At 35.7% G+C, this 20,930-nt stretch overlaps 1 protein-coding gene across 5 annotated transcripts in view; it reads right to left on the bottom strand.

Annotated features, from left to right (window-relative positions):
- COL4A5 (collagen type IV alpha 5 chain) overlaps positions 1 to 20,930 on the bottom strand; it is a 228,983-nt gene that overhangs the window by 98,489 nt on the left and 109,564 nt on the right. For all 5 annotated transcript variants that reach the window (XM_032620467.1, XM_032620469.1, XM_032620470.1 and 2 more), the window contains exons 3-12: positions 18,758 to 18,847; positions 12,548 to 12,592; positions 9,974 to 10,018; positions 9,826 to 9,888; positions 7,447 to 7,500; positions 6,782 to 6,808; positions 3,946 to 4,026; positions 1,935 to 1,997; positions 270 to 305; positions 135 to 176 (exon numbers count right to left, since the gene is read on the bottom strand). In XM_032620467.1, coding sequence (XP_032476358.1) covers positions 135 to 176; positions 270 to 305; positions 1,935 to 1,997; positions 3,946 to 4,026; positions 6,782 to 6,808; positions 7,447 to 7,500; positions 9,826 to 9,888; positions 9,974 to 10,018; positions 12,548 to 12,592; positions 18,758 to 18,847 — 546 coding nt within the window. The remainder of the gene's footprint in view (positions 1 to 134; positions 177 to 269; positions 306 to 1,934; positions 1,998 to 3,945; positions 4,027 to 6,781; positions 6,809 to 7,446; positions 7,501 to 9,825; positions 9,889 to 9,973; positions 10,019 to 12,547; positions 12,593 to 18,757; positions 18,848 to 20,930) is intronic.

Here is a 20,930-nt window from a genome sequence, read left to right as displayed (position 1 = left end):
TGATATTTCATAGCTTAAACAGACAATAATATAACATGTAAGCTAAGACAGTTGCAGGAAGCAAAACCACAAGTTCAAATGACTATGACAGGAAAAAACTGAGGGCTAAATAAGCAACTTTCTTCTTTACTCACCTTCTCACCCTTGGGTCCCTGGAAATTTAAGCCCATATTCCCCTGAAGAGAAAGATTTCAATTTAAAACCTCATTGACAATAACAAAAATAATCCACACCAAATAAAAGATGTAAAAAAAAAAAAAGAAAACTACCTTTGGTCCTGGAAGTCCTGGTGGGCCAGGAGGGCCCTAAGAATAAAAGACACAGAAAAGGGAAAAAAGTGTTATTTTAATGAGTATATTAAAAAATTATTTGGTTTCATAAAAAGTGAGGACTGAAAAAGCCCTTCAAAGTAATATTTCCTGAGGTTTTTTCTCATTGCTTTCTAGTCAGAGACACACATTTAAATTGATCTAAAGAAACTAGATAATTGTGGAGACTTCTCATGACAGGCTACAAGTGGGTGGGGGAAGAAATGCAAGGATGGGTAGAGGCAGAGGAGTAACACTCGTGCCAAAAATCAATACAAAAATTAATCTCAACAAACATCAAATTTATCGTATCAGAATTATAGGCTAAATTTAGGTACCATAAGACAATTAACTGTCTAGTTCTAAAAAGCATGTGTTTACTTTTTAAGTCCAGTTTTATTTTATATAATCTTTGTATACTTGAGAATGTTTCAAGGTTTGAAAAGTTAAATTGGCATTTGTCTGCCCAAGTATATCACTTCTTGATGTCAGCTGACGTATTTATTTACATATTGTACCTTGGTGGCATTTCTAAGACTTTGCTTCATCTGTTGAATCAGGGTTAATCGCAGGGACATTAAGAAGCACAGAGTGAATCTGTTATGTGGTCACAAGAGTTAACGAAATTCAAGGTGTAACAATACACCTAGGGTAGGCCAAGGTTGTAAATAACAGAGTTAGGAAAAAGTGCCATGGTCCAGAATCTCATGTTTTGCAAGACACCTACAACTAAAACAAACTAAACTCAGAGGTTTTCTAATCCTCTCCTAAAGATTTATAAAAAAGACAAAATCACAATCTTTTTCTGATAGATCTTCTAGTATTTATCGAACGTTATTTCCTTCATTCATGAATAGAGGACCAATTGTCACAAGCAAAAATGTACACTCTGTAAAGGTATAATGAAAACTGTCACTTAAATATATGGTAGATGAGCGATAGAGTGGCATATGAGAAATTACTTTGACTGAAGTACAATTTTCTTGCCCTTTTAAGAGGGCAACAGCAGAGCTCTAAGTCTAAAACATGACTTGAATGAAATCTAAGTATTTCAGGGGTAAAAGCACTTACAATTTATTAGAGTGGAAAATGTAAGTGACCATACAGGTAGTAAAGTAAGAGAACTGGTTGAACATTCAGGGTCTTTATAAGTTTTTGCTTCTTTCCTGGGGAATACCAATCCTTATCCCATTGCACAGTGATTCACTACCCTCACCAATCCTACTGTTTTGTTACAGGTCCTTAAGAAATAAGAGCCAATTTTTTTTGTGAATACCTGTTTTGTGAATACCTCTTTAACAGCAAACCACAGCTTGAAGAAACATATTTCATCAAGTGACTAAAGAACTGCCTTAGAAGACTTCATAAGATGGCCAGAACTGACAAAATATTTTAAATCTTTCCTTTTGTGTACTTCATTTTTTCCATCTATAAAATGGAGCTATTACTTAGCATATATATTGTTCACCATAACACTGTAAAATCTCATATAAATAAGAAAATTTAAGAAAACTATAGATCATGAACACTATAAATACATTATACTTTCAAGTAATACAAATAATATTAATATTTGTGAAAGAAATCAAAAGAAAAGGAGAAATGAAATTACAGAAGCAACCTTACCATCAAACCTGGTGGTCCTAGGGGACCAATTGGCCCTGGTAGACCAGTGGGACCAGCTGGGCCCTGTTACAAAGGAAGTAAAGAAAAGGATGAGAAAAAAAAGTCTCACTGTATTGTATAAAGAACTAAATGGATGAAATTCTAACTTCAGTTGCCAGGATTCTGTTGTACATTTCTATAATTCTGAAGTGTTATAAGCAGAATTTTAAAATGTAGAAGAATAAAAGCATTAAATAACTATAAAGAAATTCAACTAAACAAAATGGGTGCATTAGAAAACTTATGTTTTACAGTGGTACGTAACAAATGTGGGACAAACACATAGTAAGGAAGTTTTAAAATATAAAGCAATAACGATGGGCATTTAGTGGGGCTTTTATGCTAGAAATGGGAAGGGAAAGGCTACTAGATTCAAGGTGGCTTCTCTAATTTTAAAATAAAAATAAATAAGATTAAAGACAAAGAAGGAAGTGAGAATAACTGGGACAAAAGGTAAGGGAATGATGTAACTGTTTTGGAACACAATTTGGCATCTTAAGGAGTTGAAATTTTGACTGCCCTGAAATCTAGTAATTTTATATCTAGGTATAAATCCTGGATTATCCTGTAATTTAAAAAAATCTCAAAACAACCCAAATATCCAACAATAGGAGATCAGAGAAACAAATTCTAGTATATTCAAACGAGGACTGTTATACGGAAGGGAAACTGAATGAACTACAGCCACATACAATAATATGGATGAATCTTAACATATCAAATAGAAAAAGCCGGAGAAAACTACACATAAATTTTGTATTATTTCAAAAGCTAAATACTCTTGTTTAAAGATATATGTATATATAGTAAAACTATTTTTAAGAAGCAATGGAAAACCCAGAATGGTAGTCACATCTTGGGAGAACGCAGAAGGATGTGGCTGCCAAGGAAACCACAGGTTGATTCAAAATTATTTGTAATGTTCTAGTTCTTAAACACTGTGTTGGGTTCATAAGTGTTCATTTGGTTGTTATGCTTCATAACCTACATATATTTTGCATGTATTCTGATATTTTCAAATATAACATAATACAAATTTATAAGAGACAAAAGATTGAGAGTACTTAAGAACATATGGGGGGCTTCCCTGGTGGCGCAGTGGTTGAGAGTCCGCCTGCCGATGCAGGGGACGCGGGTTCGTGCCCCAGTCCGGGAAGATCCCACATGCCGCGGAGCGGCTGGGTCTGTGAGCCATGGCCACTGAGCCTGTGCTCCGCAACGGGAGAGGCCACAACAGTGAGAGGCCCGCGTACCACAAAAAAAAAAAAAAAAAAAAAGAACATATGGATGGGTTATATCAAGTATGGAATGAGAAGGTGGCTAATGAAAAAAGTTCCTGAAATTGTATCTTTGTGATCAAATACTAGAAAGTACTGATTTTTATTTTTGGCAAAGGGATCAATCTTCATGAAAAATAAACCTCAAGAAATTAATTTCCTAATCTATAAATTTGCAAAAGTTATTGTTGTCTCCATGTATGTTATGTGTAGGCTGACATGACTATTTTTCTGAAGATTATACTTGATGTTCACTATGTATAAATTTTATTCTTTTAGCTTTCAAAATATGTTCATGTTATATATAACTGATAATGTTACAAATTATGTCTTCTAATATCTTAAATGGGAAACCCACAATTTTTATTTTTAATCAGACCATTTACTCCTACCACCCTACTGATCCCCACAGCATAGGAATAAGAATATAGAAGCCTATTTCTGCTGCAAAACCCCAAAACAAAAATTTCCATGGAAACTGGACTGAGAGTTAAAAGAACAAAGCAGCGCTTCTTAAAATTCTCCCTGGTCCAGAATACTTTTATTTTCACGTACAAGGTACCTGCAATATCTATCAAACCTCAAGTGATAATTTCTATAACTAAAATAGAGAGTATTAAAGGCTGGGGATAAAAAAGTAATGCTGTGGTCTGATTTAATCAGTACAGCAAAGAAGAAAATCACCAGATGCTTACTTGTATTCCAGGAGGACCGGGAAATCCTGGATTACCCTTTGGCCCTGGCAGTGATGACATAATTATACTACCTGGTTCTCCCTGAAAGAAATCATCAATGGAAATTGTAAGTAACAGTTATGATACATGAAAACTGGCAAGAACACAAAAAAGTGATCTGAGAATTCAATCTGTCACAGAAGTGTCCCCAAAGATTAGGCAATCTCAGTAATTAACGTGAATAAGTTTACCTTTTAAAGGAAAATGAGGAAGTGGCCAGAGTACACTGAAGTACAGTCGATTTATTAAGAACCTGTCATACCTTTAGTTACTCATTCATTAAAAACATTTATTAAATATAAATATTTGCCAAGAATTATGTTAGGCTTTGGATGCTTTGTAGTGAAGAAGATAAACAAGACTTCTGTTCTTATTGTACTAATAATATACTGGGGAAATTCAGACCGTAATGCATAAACAAATAAGATGACAAAATTTTCTGTTTAGGACTATAAAGGAAAACTACATGGTACATGATAAAGAAACAGTGGAGGGCTTCCCTGGTGACGCAGCAGTTAAGAATCCGCCTGCCAATGCTGGGGACACGGGTTCAAGCTCTGGTCCAGGAAGATCCTGCATGCTGCAGAGCAACTAAGCCCGTGCACCACAACTACTGAGCCTGCGCTCTAGAGCCCGCGAGCCACAACTACTGAAGCCTGTGTGCCTAGAGCCCGTGCTCTGCAACAAGAGAAGCCACCGCAATAAGAAGCCCATGCACCCCAATGAAGAGTAGCCCCCGCTCACCGCAACTAGAGAAAGCCCACGTGCAGCAACAAAGACCCAACACAGTCAAAAATAAATAAATTAAAAAAAAAAAGAAACAGTGGAGGACTAAAAAGAAATGATAATTATGTGACGTGATGGAGGGGCTAACTATCATTACAATGGCAATCACATTACAAAATATAAATGTATCAAATTAACACGTTGTACACCTTAAATTTACACAATGTTATATATCAAATATGTTTCAACTAAAAAAAAGAAATAGTGGAGGAAATTAGTTTGGGTAGTAAAGAAGGGCAATCTATGAAGTTAACATTCATGCTGAGATCTAAAGGATAATAAGGAGTCAGCCAGGTGAAGATGGGGGAAGAGCTTTAGGCAGTGTAAGTAGCATGAACAAAGGACCCAGAAAGAGAAGAGCTTGGGCACATTCAAATAACTTAATGCAGACAGGTGTGATCAGTGAGCCAAAGGAAAAGTGGTTTAAGATACGGCTGAAATATGGGGCAAAGACAAGAACATGCAGGTCTTACAGGCAGTGGAAAAGAATGTGAACTGTATCCTAGATGCAGTGGAAAGCCCTTGAAGGTTTATAAGGAGGGAGATTAAATATTTTTCATTTTGTGAGAGTCCTTTATTATGCAGAAACTTCTTATATTCTTAGTGTATCCTGACTGATACTGACTCAACATTATTTAGGATTATGGCTTTTGGACTGTTGTATCTTTTGGTATGAAATAACATTATGCAATAGAAAGGCAATCTATTTGCTGGCAAACACGTCATTCAAATCAAATATTCTGTCTTGCTGTCCCACACCAGAAACAGAGCCAGGTCTGGCATTAGGAGCCATGGAGGCAGCAAAAACCTCTCTTCTGGGATTCACGGTTTCTCCAAAAGTTCTGTGCTTCATAACAAGGAGGGAGATTAAATTATTGATTGACATTTTTAAAAGATCATTCTTGGCTGCTCTGTACAGAATAAATCAGGCTGGCAGGTGAGGGTGTGTGAAAAAAGAAACTAGTTAAGAGGCTACTACCTAGTCCAGATGAGGCATTATGATTAGTGTGGTGGCAGTGGAAATGAATAAAAGTGGATGAATCTATGATATATTTTCCAAGCAAAATTAACAGTATTTAGAGATAGCATGGAATGAGGAGCTGTGTGAAGAAGTAGAAAATGCAAATACTAACTCTCAGGTTTTGATACATGCAAAAGTGTACATGATAGTGATACAAATTTTAGAGATAGGGAAAACAGGAGGAACAGGTTCATTTGGGGGTCTGGGTTAACTTTGAGCATGTTAATTTGAATGCCTGGGAGATATCTGAGTGGAGATGTCAGGGAGGCTGTTTAATACATGCATCTAACACAGAAGAAAATTCCGTTTTAGACAAAGAAATGTAGGTGTTCCATAACTAGACAGCAATCAATAACATGAGCATTAATAATATTGCTAGGCATAGAAGAGAAGAAGGGGTCAGGACTGTGTCCTGATACCTGCTGGATAGAATAACATGAGCTTGCATAGAAGACTGCAGAATGACCAGAGATGCATAAGAAAAATCAGGAAAAGGTAGCGTCTCAGAAGCCAGAGAGAAAGAATATTTCTAGAGGGAGCAGGTGGTCAACTGTGGTGGTCCAGTGGCTGAGACTCTGCGCTCCCAATGCAGGGGGCCTGGGTTCTATCCCTGGTCAGGGAACTTGATCCCACATACCGCAATTAAGAGTTCGCATGCCACAACTAAAAATCAAAGATCCCGCGTGCCACAACTAAGACCCTGTGCAGCCAAATAAATAAATAAATAAATATTTTAAAAATGTAATGAGGAAGGTATCAAAAAAGAAATGTGAGTCTGATATACACATTTGCAAGTGTATCAGCCCATAAAAGGTACTTAAAGCCACGAGAACAAAGGAGACTACTTAAGGAGAGCTCGTAAATGTGCACCTGCACAACTTCTAGAAGCATCCATTTTAAGACAGAAGTCAGAGACATTATCTGATTGAAGATGCAGGCTTTCTAAATATTTTATTCAAAATGTTTACCTTCCCAACATGAGATGCTTACCTTCATACCTGGGATCCCAGGAGGTCCCTATTATTAAAAAGAAAAGGGATTATTTTATATACATGAGAGGGGAGCAAGCAAAAGAACACAAATTGAATAGACTACTGTAAGATCATTCTGAGTACAAGGTATCTTAAGATACTTAGAGATGACATTTATATTAAATACCACAGAATCTTTAGTTTTACAGAGCAGAGAGCTCTGTGTATTACTAACTTCTTTTATAAAAAATCCTCTTCTTGGGCTTCCCTGGTGGCACAGTGGTTAAGAATCCACCTGCCAATGCAGGGGACATGGGTTCGAGCCCTGGTCCGGAAAGATCCCACATGCCGCAGAGCAACTAAGTCCGTGCGCCACAACTACTGAGCCTGCGCTCTAGAGCCCGCGAGCCGCAACTACTGAGCCCGCGCCCCGCAACAAAGAGTAGCCCCCACTCGCCACAACTAGAGAAAGCCTGTGTGCAGCAACGAAGACCCAACACAGCCATAAATAAATAAACAAACAAATAAATAAATAAATAAATTTATATTAAAAAAATCCTCTTCTAGTTTAGTATTTCAAAATGTACTACTTTGTTCCACATGAATGCACTGAGCTCACTTTCTACAATTCTGCTTCTTCTGTTAATTCCTGTGTTCATTATAATCCCAAATTTTAAAACTTACTGGAGGACCCTGTAAACCAGGAAAACCGGGACTGCCTGGAAATCCACGTTCTCCCTAGAAGGAGTTAAAAATAAAGAGCGTGAGGAACAAAACACAAAGCGTAGCTATACCAACAAACAATGACTTATTGAAAAGATATCTGTAAAAGCCATTTTGAAACATACCAGATTGCCAAAAATTCATTAGCCTTCACTTTCCAATTACTTCAATATCTACTATCCCTATCAATTCAGCCTTCTAAGATACTTTTATCTCTACTCATCAATCCCAATCAGAAATAAAGAAAAAAATCTTCTACCTTAGTCATTTTCTTCTGACAAATCCATTTTGAGACAATCATACCACAGATTCCTGGCCATCATCACATTTAATAGTTAATGATCTGCCCCAATTTCCTGCCCATGTATTATATAGATTTTTATTTTAACTGCCCTATTGCATTTTTCTTTCATCATAAACTATTTCAAATTATTTTTGTAAAGAGGAAAAGATGATAAGAAAGAACGCCATTAATATCACCAAAAGGACAATAATAGCAATAGTTCTAGCAATTGCAGGTCATTATGTTCTCTAGGCACCCAATTTTTCTCACTCCCTTTTGTAAAGTACTAATATGGACATTTGGTTTAGAAAACAAAAGCTAAAATTGCTGTAGAAGAACCCCAATGCAACCTCCTTTCAAATACCTATATGCCATAGTAATCTTAGAAACATCCTCGTCAGAGGCTTAAAAGAGTAAAATGATTACAGCTATGTGCCTTTGAGTTACTGTCCAATATCCCTCTCTCCACCACTTTTTACACATGGACAAAGTAGGCCCAGAGAGAAAGGGAGTGGCCTGTACACTGAGTTTAGAAGACAGAAAACAAAACAACCCATGTATTCTGGCTCCATCTCTAGGGTTCGTTCTATTAGTTACGTAGTTAGAAATATAAGAAACCATTTAATCTGAAAGTATACATAATAAATCCATTTTCAAAAACTTTGTTGCTCACATAATTGGGGGCCTCAAACACAAGCTAATCATGAGATCTGCTAAGGTGCTGCTTTAACAAAAAGAAAGAAAAAGATCCCTTTAATCACATAGCATGCTATACTCATTGTAGATACATCTGGTCTTCAAAATTAAAACTGGCTAGTGGTCTGTTGCTCAAGGCGTGCTGGCAAAAACCAAACAAATTACCAGAATAGGCATACAAATGTAGCCTACTTTAACATGCAATGTGCCATGCAAACTAATTCCACATTGGTTCTATCACTGTAAGGTCACCCCAAGCAGAAATGAAGAACTAAGCCTCACAAAACAAACCCACAATCAAAATCAAAATGATAATAATAATAATAATGGCATTATTATTATTATTATTATTGGCAAGGGTCACAACGACTTGGAGAAATATTGGCGGTAAAAATATTTTATTGCCTTCAAGTATATACTACAACGATTATCACAAAACGTGGCCTCACATAATGCAAAATAGTTTTTTCAAGTTATTTTAAATATATGCCCTAATATAAAATATGACACATGTCATTAGTTAGAAAAATCTAGGGTATTTCACAAATAGTTTCACTGAATATTATGTGCAAAATGGAAATGCCAAAAGGATATACAGAAAATAATAATAAATTTCATTAACCTACAGGAAAATGAGAAAAGTGAGGGAAGAAGAAGCAGAAACAATAATATGTAAGCATTCAAAAAGAGCAGATTTTCCTCTTTTTTTTTTCTTTCTCTCATTTTATATTAAATCCAAATAGTTGGAATTAGGATTGACTAAAGATAAGAAAAGTGGGTCAGGAAATGATGTTTGCAGTATGTGAAGTTTTATTTTTTCACTTGTTAAATTCATTATTTTCACTGATGGAGAAGTTTCAGGTTTCATACTAATAGTTTATGGTAAAAACTGATGTGATATATTACATATAGATTTTTAAGATTTTTCTTAAGGAAGTTATTAGGCAAGGTAAAGAAGTTTTAAGAATATGAAAGATTTGAAAACTTAAACTGTACCTAGTTTTTTAAAAAAGACAAAGCTAACGAATGACATTCACAAGTATTACTCTTAACAACCGATACAATATTTGAAACACATATATCCTAATTCCTTTTTAACTCTCATCTTACTTTACACTAAAGTCAAAAAAAAGGATTTGGTAAGTAATCTTCAACCCAATGCAATATCCCAGCTAATTATACAAGCTTCAAGAATTACTGATGTTTCAATATATTGAAATAATAAGTCTATTATTATATTATATTATATATATATTATTATATTATATATATTATATTATATATATTATATTCAATATATTGAAATAGTAAGTCTATTATTATCAAGCATATTGCTTAAGATTAAGTCAAAGAAATCTCACCTTGGTTCCATTGCATCCAGGGATACCTTGAGGTCCTGGGGCCCCATCATGGCCTGGCATTCCCTTTGAAAGGGGATATAACACATGTATAATATTTCTTAGATTACTTTTTAAGGGATTTTAAAATAAGAAGCCAAATCCTACTTACAGGAAGACCTGGTGTCCCTGGAAATCCAGGAAGTCCAGGAGGACCCTATAAAAGAAATAAATTCCTTGAATCAAATAATAATCAGTAACAATAAAATAATATCCTACCTAAGGGAATTATGAGAATTACATTTAGAATAGCAATGGACAAAATGTGTTTCATTGATTATTACCACTCGTTCTTTTAAACACTATAGAAAAAACTCCTATATGTGTTTAAAAATCTCTTTTATAGAAAACTATAGAAAAAAACTCCTATTTGAGGGAGCATTGCCTTTATTGCACTTAGTAGGAGCAGGCAAATTAGTGGATGAAAGGTCTTTTCTAAAAGACAAAGGGATTCTCCCACGTTTGTGATGAATATTGAATTCAGCAGGGTATGGGTATGTGGCAAACATATCTGCCCCTGAGAACATCAATGTGATCACCCCCAAAATTCTTTAATCAAATTCCCCTGTCAGGATTGGCAAAAATACAAGTTTGACAAAACTCTCTGTAGGTGAGGCTATGGGGAAAAGGTACTCTCATACAACTGCTAATGGGATTTAAACACCATGGAGAGAAATTTGGAAATACCTAACAAAATTACACATGTATCTATTTACTCTTCGAAGAAATTCATTTCTAAGGATCTATCCCAAAGGCACACAAGAAATTATGAAACAAAATATGAAATTCAAGGTTACTGACTGAAGCATTATTATAGCTAAAGTCTAGAAATGGCCGTATAACCATATTTATAGCTAAAGGTTAGAAACCTTTAGGTTTCTAACCTAAATAGGGACATGACTAAATAAATAGGGATATGACTAAATAAATTATGGTACATCCGCATAATATAAAACTATGCAGCTGTTAAAAAGAATGAGCAAAATCTCTGTACATTGAAATATGTAGTGATCTCCAGGATATAATGGTAAGCAAAAGAAACAAAGTGTAAGTAGTGTATATAATACAGTAACTTTTTATAGCAAGGGTAGCGATACTAAACAATGAAAAGATAAACAGAAAATAATAAAAATGATTACCTCCGGGGGAAGGAGGAAAGAGAATAGGGAGATGGAAGGAAGGACAGGTAGCATCTCTGACTATACCTTGTCTTATAGAACAATGTAAATGTTTTAAATAATGAAAAATTAGAAAGCGGTAAAAAGGAAATCGTTAAAACGTGAAAGCAAACTGGGACCAATGAACCTAATGTACAGCAAGTTGTGGACAGTAACCATACAGAGAAGAGAATTACTTCAAGTGTCTTTAAAACATGATATTTTGACTGAAATTAGTCAATTCAAAGGGGAAAAGAAGAACAGCAAAGAAATAATTAGTGGCATTATGAATTCTATTATTAGTATTAAAATTGAAATGGTTGTTTTATTTGCATATTGTTATTTTGAAGCTATTTAGTTTCAACAGTGCTTAGAACATAGTTAATGGTAGCTATAGCTATTAAGAGATATGATTATTATGAAGAGCTTTAATAGTATACTGATATTCAGTTACTACAGAAAAACATAGATACATGTCTGCTAAAATAAACTAAGAGTTTTGAGTTTCCTCCTTGCTTTTCCAGTGCCCCACCCACACCAGTCATATGCAGCACGTAAGGCAAGCTACATGTTGGTAAGACGTAGATAGCAAACAGACTGTTTTAAATATTTATATAAAATGTGTACATCTACTAAATTTCTGGAGATCCAGAAGATCAGAATGTTTGTCTTTGTAACACACAGCCACCACCCATATATTTTATATTCAAATTCAGGGACCCTGTCAATCCACGACAACAGAATTTCAGAGCTAAAAGGGACCTTGGAGATTGTGTTGTTTGACTCTCTTCAATTTAACAAATGAAGAAACTGAGGCTCAAAAAGTTAAATATGATTTTCCAAAAGCCAGTACTATTTTTAAACGTCACAGTTTCCTCCCAAATCTAAAACACACTGAAAAGTATGTATCAACCTAAAAGCTTTTCAGAAAAATTACACTAAATGTGCACTTCAATTTTGAGACACATCCTGATTTCCAGAACATTAAAACTTGAAAAATCATACATCTTAGAACTGAGGAAATACTGTATTCTTCCAAAAATAGTTATTCTTTAACCTAACGGTTTAAACTAGTGCTTCACAAACTTGTTCTCTTCAAGATACACAAATAAAATTATAATATTTGTATGTAGTGCCCGGGGAGGGTACACAGCCTGATGTGATTGATCAGCCCTCTAAACCCAGAGGACTGAGATGATCGCACTGGTTGGGAAGTTCTGCTTTAAATCACCTGTATGATATATATTTTTAATAAATTGAAAAATTGTTGTAATTCAACACTTTCTATTTCTTAACCAAAAGTCTTCTTTCATTAGTTTAAACAGACATCTGGATATATAAAGGTAACTATCAAAATACTAGAGAAAGGCTAATTGTAGACATATACAAACTCTTAAATTTAACTCTTTAAAGACTTCAGTTTTCTTGCTGCATTTCAATATGAGTCTTTTCTAGTTGCCTCGTAACACTTCATTTGCTTCTTCTCTATTTTGACCAACAAAGCATTTGATACAGCAAATATCACTTACTCTGATCCCTTTTGGTCCTGGTGGCCCTGGAATTCCATCACTACCCTGAAAAATACAACATATTTATTTATTTTTCCTTCAAAAATAGCCCTCAAATAACTAATTTTAGACTGTAAACTGAGACAAATTTTTGTGAACCTTTGTGAAAGTTAGTGAGACACTTACATGCCCAAGGAAGAAGCATGTATTATTGAGACTGAAAGCACTGAGGTAAGTCAGATGCTAAAAGAAACGCCTTTATTTACTGAGAAGAAAACTGTTAACATGTAGAAGAAACTTTATACCTGTAAAGTTAATTATGAAGCATGCAAGAAAAGAAAGATGAAATAGTAGTATAGATATTCCCCAAATCATTTATGCATAAACAAAATAAGAGCTGAAAATCTGGGCAGTTTCTGTTTTGTGTCAATCTGCTTGCATCATCTCTGGGCCTAAATATGAGCTGTTCTTGAGTTTGCTGTTTTAAACCTTTGCTATGTTTTATAAGACACTTTCTACTGGCAGAGCTAAGAAAGAAAAAGAAAATCATAGACTTTCCTTTCAAGCTTCTGCTATAGACTCCATGCAAAAGAGGCTGCCCACATGTTTGTTAATCTATTTACCCATTTCTAGTTACAACCGCATTGCTGAGAATTTAGTCTTGCCTCACTAAGTTTTACTATGTAGTTTCTTTTAAAAATGGAATAAAGAAAACCTAATTCTGCTCCAATAGGCAGGAATTTCAGTGGAACATACAGCTAGTAGGCCACCATCTGAGCCTTTAGATAGCTTTTATTAAACTGGGACATCTTGCTTTATACAAGTGGCTTTCAAACTACTCTACTTACAACCCTAGAATTTCCCCTGGAGGTTCCTTTATGCCTATGCCACCCTCCTTCAATCACTGAAGCTCTGTTTTTATCTGTTTTATTTGGGGCTTCCATGAAAAGTTTTATTTGGAGAAAAGGTTACCTGATGTATTAGTTCCTTATGCTCCTCTTACAGATTACCACAAACTTAGTGGCCTAAAATAATACAATCTTACAGTTCTGGAAGTCAGAGGTATGAAGGGTCTCAGTGGCAGAGCTATGTACTTTCTGGAGATTCTATAGAGAGAATTCATTTACTTTCTTTTTCCAGCTTCCAGAGCTACCAGCATCCCTCTGCTCATGGCCCTCTTCTATGTTCAAAGTCAGTGACGGCTGAATGAATCTTTCTAACATTGCACCACTCTGACACTGACTCTTCTGCCTCCCTCTTCAACATTGAAAGGACCCTTATGATTATACTGGGCCCACCCAGATCATCCAGAATAATTACCCTAGTTTAAAACCAACTGACTAGCTAGCAGCTTTAATTCCACCTGCAATCTTAATTTTGCTTACCTATGTAACCTAACATATTCACAGGTTCTGGGGATTAGGTTAGGGACATCTTTAGGGGGTGGGCATTATTCTGCCTACCACACCTTGCTTTAAAACGAGGTTAATAATCTACTCTTTTCACAAAAGATGCATCTCTAAGGAAATTAAAGTAAATCTAATTCTATTTTAAAACTAGAAAATTGTTTGTTCGATGAATCTTTTTGTGTCTTCCCACTAAAGGTGAAAATAAGACAAGGATGCCTTAAAACTATACTGGTCATACTAACCAACGTGGCTAAATAAGAGAGAGAAATTAGAGGTATAAAAATTGGAAAGAATGAGGTAAAACATATTATTTGCAAATAATACGATTGTATGCATGGAAAACCCAAGATAGTTAAATGAAAAACTATAATCAATAAGATAATTCAGTAAGGTAACTGTATATAAAATTAATATGAAGAATTAATAGCTTTCTTATATACCAACAACTACCAGTTAGAAAACATAATGGAAGAAAATGTGCAATTTACAATAGCAGAAAAAGATAAAATATTTAGCAATGAACTGAGCAAGAAATGTATAAGATTCATAAGAAGAAAATTTTAAAACACTTCTGAAGTTCAAAAAGGAAGACTGGAACAAATGGAAAGGCATTCCATGTTCCTGGATAATAGGATTCAACATTAAAAAAGTCAATTTTCAACAATTTAGTTACATTGAGAAAAATTCTGAAGAAAAAAAAAAGACCAATGAGGGGACACTAGTACTGGCAGATATAAAAATATAGCATAAGATGTCAATAATTAAAATAGTTTGGTTCTGATATTTGAATAACCAGACCATTGGAAGAGTATGAAAAGTTGAGAAACAGGTCCATATATTCATGTGAATTTGGTATATAATGAAAGTGGCATTGCAAATCAGTGGGGAAAATTACATTGGGACACACCTGTGAGGACATCTGGAAAAAAAAGTGGAACTTACATCACAAACCATACCAGGATGAATTGAAATCAATAAAACATTCACATGAAAAAAGTGAAACTATTAATATACTGGAAGAAAACATGGGAGAATTATTTTATACTCTTACAGTGGGGAAGAAATTTAATATTCAAAACCCAAATGCCACAAAAGACCTCTGATAAACAAAACACACACACACATACACACACACACACACACACAAAAGCCACACACACAGACACATAAATATACACATACACATGCACACACCCATCGAAGACAAATGACAAACTGGTGGGATATAATTGTAACTCACAACACAGATAAAGGGCAATCTCCCTAAAATATAAATAGCTCAGTGAAATATGAAAACACCAACAATCCAGTAGAAAAATGGGCAAATGGTATAAACAGACAGTTCACAGAAATGAAAAGATGCTCAATCTTATTTTTAATAAGAGAAATGCAAACTAAAAGTACATTGAGAGGCCATTTTTCATCTAACAGATTGGCAAGAATCCAAGTTTCATAATAGGATTGGGTGAAGCTATAGGGAAATTGATCTTCTTGTACATTGCTGAACCAAGGATAAATCATACAACTTCTTGGGTGGCAATTTGGCGATATCCACAAAAATGATCCAGCAAAATCACTTCTAGTAATCTTCTAGTAATCTTAGAGATAATCCCTTATTGGGGAAAGAAAATCTATTTAAATTGTACATCATAGCAGCACTGTTTGTGGTAGCAAAGAATTGAAAACCACCTAAATGATCATCAGTAGGGAACTGGCTTAATGAGTTATGGTTTATACACACAATATAATACAATGCAGTTATAAAAAACGAGGAGGTTCCGTGTATACTGATATGGGATATCTACAATGTATATCAAATGAAAAACAAAGGTCAAACAATGTGTTGGATACCATTTTATAAACAAAGGGAGGTAAAAGTGTGTATGTGTGTATATGCATGTATGTGCGTGTATATATTTGTATCTGCACACATATTCATAAAAATATTCTTGGGCATATTCACAAGAAAATAACATAAGTGGATGCCCATTAGGAATATGTAGAACTCAGTGGCTAATGGACACAGTGGAAAGGAGATTTTTTTCATTGTATACCCTTTTTATGTTAATTTATTTTGAACAAAATGAATATATTATCTATTGAAAATCAATTAAATTTTATTTTTAAGAATAAAGAAATCCTTTGGCAATCTTTATATATACACTCCTATATATATTTGTTTTATATATATTTACTTTCATATATGAGTATACAGATTAAAGAATAATCCTACAAAATTTTTGACTTGGTATGTATGTTAACACATACACATGTGCCCGAATACCCAATCACATAAAAAGTATAAATTCAGCTATGTTGGGGAGCATGAAGTCATACTGAAGATAGAAGCAGAAAGTGCTTCTAATTCAAAATCCCCGAAGTTTAGAAAGCAGTCAAACCTCCTCCTTTTATGGATATAGAAATGGAATCACAGCAAAAGACTGGATTGCTTTCTAAATTTAAACTGCATACAACCACACCTTTAAAAATTATCATAGTATTGTACAATAGTCCCAGTTAATGCTAAACTATTTCCAAAAATCTGATGTCGTTAGCTCTTTTTAATTTGACCTAAATCTTTATTAGACTTGCCACCTCTCACTGAGCATAGTGTGCAAGAAACTCAGATACAAGAAGTGTAACTTTATTTTTCTATGGTTCAACTTAATTTCTATTTCAAAGCACCCATTTCACTAAGATGGCTGAAACTTAACCTCAGTTAATTGGATTTCCCACCTCATTTTCACAAGCCTGTACCTAAGCTATGGAGGGCTTAAGTAGTTCTAAGATGTTGAGGGGTGGGACAGTCTAGTCCAAGCTGGAATCCATTGAGATGTCCCATGCCGGCAGTCCACATGGACTGCTGCTGAGTTAGAGCTCAATTCTACCCACTTGACTCTTTCAGATCCTTCTGCTATTTCTGGGTGCACAAGAAACATTCTGCTGTTTTGCACCTCATTGGACATAGGAAATTCTGTTGTATGGCCCATCTACGTAAATTTTATGCAGTCATTTAGAGTCTTGCCTTTTCCTCAGTGCAAAGTTCTACTCAGGAAATTTAGCACGCGTCCCTTCTGCTCTTGAATCTAATAAAACTTCCTTGGTGTGCTGCCACCTCCTCAGAGATCATGCTCAAGCCTATTCCCACAATCTATGCTATGGTATAGTTAAGTGTTAAAAAGTATTTGTGCATTTAAATTAATTTTCCCCCTTTACTCAGAGGACTACTTGATGAGTATCCATTTGATTTCCTTAATGCTCTAATGACACGATGTACCACTATTCCATGAAATAAAAATAGGAAAAAAGGGTTTCTAAACCACTATTATTTTCCAGGAAAATGAACAGAACTGGCCCTTTCATATATCAGTTCATCAGTCAAAGAGCCATTAAAAAAAAAAAACAACAGAAGCTTTTCCCAATCTTAAAATTCACTATTATCTCTTCACATCCTATATCTTAACATGCATATAAGATGCTATCCTTGCTCATGGTATAGGAGAAACTGCCCACACAGCAGTCAATGGGGAAAAGTACTCCCAACTGACAGGATAACAGCACCTTTGGATCTATGAGCCTGGGTACAGGAGAGGGAGAGTGTAAGGATATATCGTCTCCTTCTTTCTCTCCCACAGAATAGCCTGTGTGACTTCCACCTCACCAAATGCATTGATACACCTGTCTCAGCTGCCGCCACTGTAAATTTGACAAACTGGTAGACATGTCTCTCACCAACCAACCCCACCTATTCCTGGCTTGGTAATGTTTGGAGCTTATGGTTACACTCACTCCTCCAGGCAGGCCTGATTGTCCTGCTTGGAATAATTTTGATCATGACCATGATCCACTGGAGCCTCAGATTAACTACCTATTTTTTGACATAACTCCTCTAAGCCCGACCCATTCAGGTCCATGTTGGAGTAACATATGTTTCTCATTTGGGTCCTGAAAAATCAAGAAATGGAATTGAGGAGTCTGGCTCCTGGCTAAAGACCTATGTGTGATTTTTCAGGCCCAATCATATGGTAAGCCTCATAGAGAAAAGCTGCCCATCCCACACCAGAATTAGCGCACAGCCAATGCATGTCAGTCTCTGAAAGGAACTGTAGTAAAGGAGTCAGTCCCCCTGGCTGGTCATGCTCTTATGCATATCTGCACTGAAAGGCCTCTTTACATGGAACCTTGGTGAAGACGTCTTCATTCAGAGAGGGGGAACCTTGAGGACATTTTTTCTGTACTCTGACTCAGTAGTTCTCCACTCCTAGCCCTTCCCCCTCCCTTCTTTCATCCCGCTGTCAGGTATACTAAAAAACAGCAGTTTTTTGCTCCAAGCTCCCTGAGCAGTGAAACAATTCCCTGTGTCTGTGCTTATCCATTTCACCCTCACTGGCACTGTTCCATGAGGAATAATGGAAGAGTGGGGGAGTCCACCCTTTCTCTGGTTTATGTTTTGCTGCCACAGTAAGTGACTAAAGCCTTGACTGTTACTTTCATTTTGTCTTGTTGTCTTAATCAGTACTCTGACACCTGGCAGTTAAGCTCTCTCCAGCTCAGCTGAGCTCCTGACAGCACTTAATTTTTGTTAGGGATCCCAATGACCACACACAATTAACAGCTTCCAAAAGCATTTGAATACAGCAGTAATATTCAGCTTTTTTAAAAAAACAACAACAATGAAGTATAGATTCTTGGCCATTCTATTGTTTTATTTAAATATTAATTTCTGGCTGTAATTCAGTAACTTTTTAATTGATTTGACACCTGTCCCACATTAAGATGGCTTAATTCCTTTGGTATTACTGGTTGGTAATTTGGCACATACCTTTTGTCCCCGAGGCCCTGGCGGCCCTTCTGGACCTGGAAATCCAGGCAAACCTGGATGGCCTTCCAAACCTGGAAATCCTCTCTCCCCCTGCAATTGAACAAGAATGAAAGATAAAGTCATTTGTGAATTTTCAAGCACAAACATGGTTGAGATTCAAAAACATCAAATGACTATCTAGAGAAGACTAAATTAATTTAATTATGCTAAGTTCAGTGTCCACTGACATGGAGAAACCTGTAAGATAGGAGTGGAAAAATACAAATCACTCTGAATTTATATCATATTTGGTAATGTAATCTCTTGCTTTCTCGTAAAAGTAAAAAGCTTATCAGAAATGAAGTTTATATATACTGACATCAAGAATCTAACAGGGAAGATGGCAATAAATCCAGGAAAACAGGAATGAAGGGGTTACATGAAATAAGTATGGTGCAGGGATGAAGAAGTGCAAAAGGAAAACATCAGAGAAGATTTCAGGTTTGCTGTGGAGTACAGAGTTGCAGGATTATTCAGAATGGAAATTCATTTGCTGATTAGCGATGAGTTAGCTAGAAAAAGGCTCTATAACATCAAAATTTTTATATTTTTCTCTGACTGTAAAATCAATACAAAAAGGAATAAATATTTGTTGTAAAGGAAAAGAAAAAACCACCAGCAATTGTGACTCAAGTCCCAGTTCTGACCACAGCACTTATCAACACCAGCACAGGAGGGCTGTCTACCTACTAGTGAGGGTCTACTAGGTCTACATCTTATCACCATCTATCAGGAAAGGCTGCCTGATGTGTATATCTATACAACCAGATAGATAGGTGGGTGTTGCAGGGTGACCATGTATACTAATATACCATTAGATAGACACATTAGGGTTAGTTAACTTGCATACAGTCAATTTATATTAAGAGTGTGAACCCTAACATCTCTAGGGGATCCAGTCACAGAAAGCAAATTCACCACTATTAAGTTTAAGAACCCTAAGGGCTCACAGCTCCGTGGCATGTGCTTCCAACTGCAGTGCTGCAAGCAGTTCCTCTACTCTCCTAAGGCTTGAAGCTGGACCTTGTTCTGGGAACCCTCTTCTCCCCAGATCCTATCCACAGTGACAGCCTAGGCAGCACCTGAGAAAGAGAAAGCATCCATATCTACAAGGCAACTGACTAATGGGCCATTAGAAGCACTTACCCTTGGAGGTTAAGGTACAATAGACTTTCATTCATAATCCCAGTATGTGTGTGTATCTGTGTGTGTCTGTGTGTGTGTGGCAACAGGGGGTAAATACTAAGTTTAGCCTAGATAGCTTAGATGATCTTGTATTGAATAACTTCTTATGTTGAAGCATCCTACAATAAATATAAGCCCTTTGAAAAGGCTACTTCTGATCAGTTTTCACTTATTACTTCAAAGCAAATGAAGCAAATGTTAGCCAGTTAAAGGTAGGCCTAAACATTCCTGTAGCTTTGACAATAATTATTATTGACATATTACAGCATTTTCTCTCTATTTTCTATAAATATATCTCTTTATTGTTTTAATTGCTCATAGAATTATGATAATTTAGTATCCGTCAATCTCAATGCCATTATTTTGAAGGAAATAGAACAAGAGAAGAAAAATAAAAGATTCAAAAATTTTAGAGCTGGATTGGCTCAAATCATTACATAGCCCATATTGGCAGAGCGGGTAGTAGAAATCTGACCACAAGTGCCAGTCAGAAAGTAAGCTAGAAGGAAAAAAACAATCTAGTTCGAGTATATTTCCATAAGTGGAAAACACAGCTACGTTTTGGGATCTCCGCTAGTATTTAGAGCATATCTCTGCCAAAACTTGAGAATAATGCTTGAAGAGAGCTATACTTTCTCAGAAGCAAAACTGCTACCCAGGCTATAGATATGAGAGGAATACACTAGAAACTGAAAGTAGAGAGTGCTAAAAAGCTTAACTGTGTTGGGATTATTAAAAATCATATACCTATACCAGATACTTGTCCTGAAATCTCACACTATAGTCAAACGATGTTGTAGTCCTACCTAGCTGACAGAGCAATATTATACCACAGAAGATAGAAGGGCAATTACTGGAAAGTAGCAAAAAGAATTGCAATAGCAATCCCCAGCCTTTGAAAGGTAGAAAGTTTCCTGCAGTAGAAACTATAGAAGGCTTCCATGAGGAG

The sequence above is a fragment of the Phocoena sinus genome, chromosome X (assembly GCF_008692025.1).
Source record: "Phocoena sinus isolate mPhoSin1 chromosome X, mPhoSin1.pri, whole genome shotgun sequence".
NCBI lineage: Eukaryota > Metazoa > Chordata > Mammalia > Artiodactyla > Phocoenidae > Phocoena > Phocoena sinus.
This window is presented reverse-complemented; position numbering and strand designations above follow the sequence as displayed.